Consider the following 6,613-nt stretch of genomic DNA (forward strand, 5'->3'; position numbering starts at 1 on the left):
ATGTATAAACGTAAAAGAAGTCATGACAGTGACAGTGATCTAGCTCTCAAGGTAAATAATATTGAGAAAACTCTCTCAAAACTGTTAAAACGCGGTAATAAATCCCCACGCTATCGATCCGACGGAAAAAATCATGCACGTGGTTCTCGGAAGTCCCACTGTTTATCGCCATCAAGCAGCTCGGATTCGGATCGCGCCTTTCGCTCTCTCTCAAGAAGCCCGGCGCGGCGTTGCCGCCGCCGCCGTAGAATCATAACATCGGATTCTAGCTCGAGTGGAAGTGAGAAGGAAAATGAACCTGAAGATGGGGACAATATTATCCGTATTGACGATAATAACTCAATGGATTGTAAGTATACTGAATAATTTTGAGTTGTTTGTTTTTTTCTTTATAACGCTGGTGGGCCGATATTCTTGACACTAAGTGGTTCCTGAATGTTTATTGTTTATGAACACAATAAACATGGGCTAATCTGTTTATGAACACAGAGACGTCCCAAAAATGTAGCCTTAGGGATACGCATATTATGTATTTGGCTTAAACTGTTTATGAACACAGTTTTATTAAATATTTTTATACACTATGTGTTGGCTATCCTTACCTACTATGGTATTGGTTTAAACGGTTTATGAACACTGTTTTCTTCTGGCCAAAATATTTTATTTAGCAAGTGCTAGCTACTACCAAATTTAATACTATGAATATATGGTATTTGGTTTAAACTGTTTATGAACACAGTTATGCTTTAATATTTTTTGAATAAACCCTTTATGTTTTATTCTTACGCCAAGTACTTGATTCTTGGTAAGCAGAGGCTTTAAACTAATAATGGAAATTTTTTTCTGATCAGATGGAACTGACCAGCACCATGAAAATGACAGGGAAATGCCCTCCACAAGTACTAAGAAAAACTTTGACGCATCATTGTTTGGAACCAACGTTGCTAAGAATAAATTGTCTTTCGGTCCTCCTCTACAAGAAGACATGGTTGAAACATGGAAAAGTATAGTGGACAATGGGCTGGACTTAAATGAAAAGTCTGATCTAATAAAGAAGTATGCGACCCCTGAAAATGCTTCGTTCCTTGGAACCCCCAAACTAAATGAGTTTCTGGAAAGAATGCTTTCAGAGTCCGTTAGACAGAGAGATACCCGGTTAATGCAACTGCAGTGCCAAATAGGTTCAGGTATATCGGCTATTGGACAGGCAATCACCTCCATCTTAAATGAAGAGGGGGAGGGGGACAAACCCTATATCAAACCCTTATGTGACGCGGGTCGCCTGCTTACGGATGTTTTCCATATCGAGACATCTGCTCGAAAAGAACTTGCCTGCTATAATCTGGATAAGATAACTAAAGAATCATTATTAGCTGCCCCAACGGACGAATGGCTTTTTGGATGCAATGTCGACAAAAGATTAGAAGCTTCCAAACAGCTGGAACGAACAATAAAAACCTTCAAGCCAGCACCTAAACCCAAGGAAACCAAAAGAGCCCCAAGGACTAATTTAAACTTCAGGAGTCTGTCTCAGGACACTCGGGGGGGATACCGAGGCAGGCGACAACAGTACCAATCCAGGACCCTCCTTTATACTCAGACTCGAGACCCTCAACGTCGCAGATCTTACAGAAAAATGGAGCCGATGCAGACAGAGAAACGTCGTCGTTAGATACCAAGGTTAGTGACCCTGCAGGCCGTTTACAATATTTCAATAACTCTTGGCGTAAAATTACGTCGGACAAAATTATTTTGCCACATATCCAACATTTTAAAATTCCTTTTGATAAAAATCCGATACAAAGATGTATACCTAGAGAACCTTATTGGTCCTCCAATGAGTTTAAAGAACTTTCGCAAGAAATAGGTAAATTACTTAAGACGGGTGCTGTAAGTAGGGTTAAGCCGTGTAATAATCAATTTTTATCTAGCATTTTTCTAACCCCTAAGTCTGATGGTTCTAAAAGACTAATAATTAACTTAAAAGGTCTTAATAAATTTGTAAAATGTGATCATTTTAAAATTGAAGACCATAAGACCGTTGTTTGCCTTATGAGCCAAAACTGTTATATGGCCACATTAGATCTTAAAGATGCTTATACTCTTATTCCCGTGGCAAAATGCCATCGAAAATATCTGAGGTTTAAATTTAATAAACAGCTCTACCAATTTAATTGCCTACCTTTTGGGTTGAATTGTGCTCCTTTAGTGTTTACAAAAATTATGAAACCAGTTCTAGGTGTATTAAGGAGCAAAGGCTGGATATCAGTTTTATTTTTAGATGATTTTCTCTTATTTGGAAAATCATCACTAGAGTGTAAATATAATATTTCTGCGACAATATCCCTTCTTGAATCTCTTGGTTTTATTATAAATTACAATAAAAGTTGCATTATTCCCTCAAAGGAATGTAAATATTTGGGGTTTATATACAATTCTAATAATATGACAGTGTCATTACCCAAGGAAAAAAGAAAAAAGATTATCAATTCCGTTAAACAATTTAGGGGGAGGAAAAAATGTAAAATTCGGGAATTTGCTAAATTTATTGGTATATTAACGTCTGCATGTCCAGCAGTTAAGTATGGCTGGCTCTACACGAAAGCATTTGAACGTGAGAAATTTTTAGCTCTCCAAAGTTGTAATGGAAATTACAATTCCCGCATGTCGATTCCTAGCAACTTGTTAAATGATTTTGATTGGTGGTTAACTAACATCCCATTCGCCTTTAATTCTTTGGGGCCAATGAATTATAAAATTGAAATTTTTTCTGATGCCTCCCCCAGCGGTTGGGGAGTATGTTGTAATGGCGAAAAATCCCATGGTTTTTGGTCTCCAACTGAGAAAACTCACCACATTAATTATTTGGAGCTCCTGTCAAGTTTTTTTGGTCTAAAATGTTTTGCATCTCATCTATCTAACGTCAACATTTTATGTCGAATTGATAACACCACGGCCATTGCATATATCAATAGGATGGGAAGTATTCAGTTTCCCAAACTAAACATTTTGACCAAAGAAATTTGGCAGTGGTGCGAAAGACGAAATATTTATATTTTCGCCTCGTACATAAAATCCAAAGACAATACAATTGCTGACCAAGAATCCCGGAGTCTGGACATTGCCACTGAATATGAATTAAACCAAGATACATTTCAAGTTATTACATCTTCTTTTGGGCAGCCACAGATCGATCTATTTGCTTCGAGAACTAATGCAAAATGTAAAAAATTTGTATCCTGGGGAAAAGATCCAGAATCTTGGGCAGTGGATGCATTTACTCTAGACTGGGGCCAGTTTTACTTTTACGCCTTTCCTCCATTTTCAGTCATTCTACGTGTCCTTCAAAAAATAATTGACGATAAAGCTGAGGGAGTTGTCGTAGTTCCAAATTGGAATTCACAACCGTGGTATCCGGGTTTTTGCTCCTTACTAGCACAAGATCCTGTCTACTTTAAACCAGATAAAAACCTTCTTTTTTCCATCCATAGAACTCCACACCCGCTCTGGAAAAATCTTTCCCTGGTGGCCGGAGTCTTATCGTGCAAGCACTACAAAATGGAAAAGTCCCGGACATGTCATTAGAGATCTGTACAGCTTCAATATCAAACTCGACAAACAAGCAATATAACGTAGGTTTAAAACTGTGGTGGCAATTTTGTTGTGATAAAAATATAGATGTCTTTGATATTACTGTACCCTTAGTTTTAGAATTTTTAACAATCCGCTTTAACAAAGGGGCATCCTATAGCTCTCTTAATTGCTACCGATCCGCAATATCACAAATAGCCTCACCAGATTTAGCTAATGATTATAGATTAAAAAGATTTTTTAAGGGAGTGTACGGTTTAAGACCCAGTTTACCTAAGTACAACGTTACCTGGGATCCTTCCACTGTTCTTACCTATGTAAAAACTCTTTCTAACGAAAACATTAAATTAGACATTTTAACACAAAAGGTGGCCATATTACTGGCTCTTACAACTGGACAGAGGGTACAAACTTTAGCGAGTATTCAACTAGAGAATTTAGTTATTTCTAAAGACAATATAACAATTAAGATCCCTAAAAGAATAAAAACCTCAGGACCTAACAGATTTCAACCCACATTAGTACTGCCCATTTTCAAACAAGACTTAGAAATATGTGTTTATACAGCTATTTTATGTTATCTTAAGCGAACAAAAAATTTAAGAAACACTTCTTGCAAAAGTCTTTTTATATTACCCAAAAAGCCTCACAAAGATGCGAGTTCTCAATCTATCAGTAGATGGATTAAATGTATGTTAAGCAAAAGTGGTGTGGATATTTCTATGTTTACCGCACACAGCACCAGGCACGCTGCAACTTCTGCAGCTGCCCGTAAAGGTGTTAGTCTCGACACTATTAGGCTGTCAGCAGGCTGGACCGAAAAGTCCAGTACTTTTGCAAACTTTTATCAACGACCGTTACTTTCTAAAAATACTTTTGCAAATGACGTTTTGTCTTGTTAATATTATATATTAAGTATGTTCTTTTTTGGTCTGTTTTTGTACTTACACTAATTAGGTATTTAAATTAGTGATAGTAATTGCTATTTAGTTATTCTGTGTTTTTCGCTTTTTCTACCTAATATATAAGTTGTAAAAGCATAATATTGTTGCATTTTTGCTTTAAACATCTACAATTGATCTTATTTACGGAGACGAGGCCTAATATAATTAAAAAATTAAATGAACTTACCTGAAGTGAACTTCAATTTTAATTATATTAGGCCTCGTCGAAGTAAATAAGGGCCCACCCAGATCCCGATAAAAAATCCCATATGTTTATGCAACAATATGGCTTTGAAGAAATGAGGCTCGACGGACGGGACAGCGGGGGTACCGACAGAAGGCGATGTTGTCAAAACTTTTTATTTTTAGCTTTGAATTGTGTGGTCTGACTCAGGAAATAGAGGTACTACAATTGATCTTATTTACTTCGACGAGGCCTAATATAATTAAAATTGAAGTTCACTTCAGGTAAGTTCATTTAATTTTTTAATTAAATCGGAACAATCGTTAACGCTATTAGTTATTATATTTTTTCAGTTCTGGTTGTGTTCAAACCGTAAAAAACATCATTTGGCTATCTTGTATATGCGAAATAGTAAATGTAAATTATATTCGAATAAAAAATAACAGTAAAAGAGTGAGATATAATAATTTTTTTAAAAATAATTCATAAGAAAAATTCTAAAAATAATTTAGAGTACATCAAATGAACTTCAAAAATTAAATTGGAATCAAATCGGACATCGCTATAATGATTAATTGTTCTATTTTCTTAACCCTGGTTATGTCCAAAACTTAAAAAGGATCATTTGAGTCATCTTGTATAACCTAAATATTAATTTTAAAATAAAATTGAATAATAGATAACCGTAATTGAGTGAGATATTACTATTTTTTTAAAACATAATACATTAAATTATTTTTAAAAATTATTTAGGGTTAATCAAATTATATCTAAAAATTAAATTAAAATTAAAACGGAACAATCTTTAACGCTATCAGTTATTATATTTTCTTAATTCTGGTTGTGTTCAAACCGTAAAAAACATCATTTGGCTACCTTGTATATGCGAAATAGTAAATTTAAATTCTATTCGAATAATAGATAACCGTAATAGAGTGCGATATAATTATTTTTTTTAAAAACAATTCATAAGAAAAATTTTAAAAATAATTTACAGTAAATCAAATGAGCTTCAAAAATTAAATTGGAATCAAATCGGACAATGCTATAACGATTAATCGTTCTATTTTCTTAACCCTGGTTATGACGAAACCTTAAAAAGGATCATTTGGGTCATCTTGTATAACCTAAATATTAATTTAAAAATAAATTTGAATAATAGATAACCGTTATTGAGTGAGATATGACTATTTTTTTTAAACACAATACATTAAAAAATTATTTAGGCTTAAACAAATTATATCTAAAAATTAAATTAAAATCATATCGGAACAATAGTTATAGGTAATAGTAATAGATTTTCTTTATCCTGGTTATGTCCAAAACATAAAAAGGATCATTTGAGTCATCTTGTATAACCTAAATAATAATTTTAAATTATATTTGAATAATAGATAATCGTAATTGAGTGAGATATGACTTTCTTCTTTAAACAAAATACATCAAAATATTTTTAAAAATCATTTAGGGTTAATCAAATTATATCTAAAAATTAACTTAAAATTAAATCGGAACAATCGTTAACGCTATTAGTTATTATATTTTTTCAGTTCTGGTTGTGTTCAAACCGTAAAAAACATCATTTGGCTATCTTGTATATGCGAAATAGTAAATTTAAATTAAATTCGAATAATAGATAACAGTAATAGAGTGAGATATGATAATTTTTTTAAAAAACAATTCATAAGAAAAATTTTAAAAATAATTTACAGTACATCAAATAAACTTCAAAAATTAAATTGGAATCAAATCGGACAATGCTATAATGATTAATTGTTCTATTTTCTTAACCCTGGTTATGTCCAAAATTTAAAAAGGACCATTTGGGTCATCTTGTATAACTTAAATATTAATTTTAAAATAAATTTGAATAATAGATAACCGTAATTGAGTG

At 33.2% G+C, this 6,613-nt stretch overlaps 1 protein-coding gene across 1 annotated transcript; it reads left to right on the forward strand.

Moving 5' to 3' along the window:
• The first annotated feature begins 2,445 nt into the window (after positions 1-2,445).
• LOC126742456 (uncharacterized) lies at positions 2,446-3,585 on the forward strand. Its single transcript, XM_050449102.1, has one exon. It carries the CDS (start codon positions 2,446-2,448, stop codon positions 3,583-3,585), a length of 1,140 nt encoding a protein of 379 aa, XP_050305059.1.
• The last annotated feature ends 3,028 nt before the right edge of the window (positions 3,586-6,613 follow it).

Source organism: Anthonomus grandis, chromosome 11, assembly GCF_022605725.1.
Source record: "Anthonomus grandis grandis chromosome 11, icAntGran1.3, whole genome shotgun sequence".
In the NCBI taxonomy this organism is placed as follows: Eukaryota; Metazoa; Arthropoda; class Insecta; order Coleoptera; family Curculionidae; genus Anthonomus; species Anthonomus grandis.

Coding starts and splice junctions, on each gene's coding strand:
- LOC126742456 (XM_050449102.1), top strand. CDS start 2,446: ATGACAGTGTCATTACCCAAGGAAAAAAGAAAAAAGATTATCAATTCC.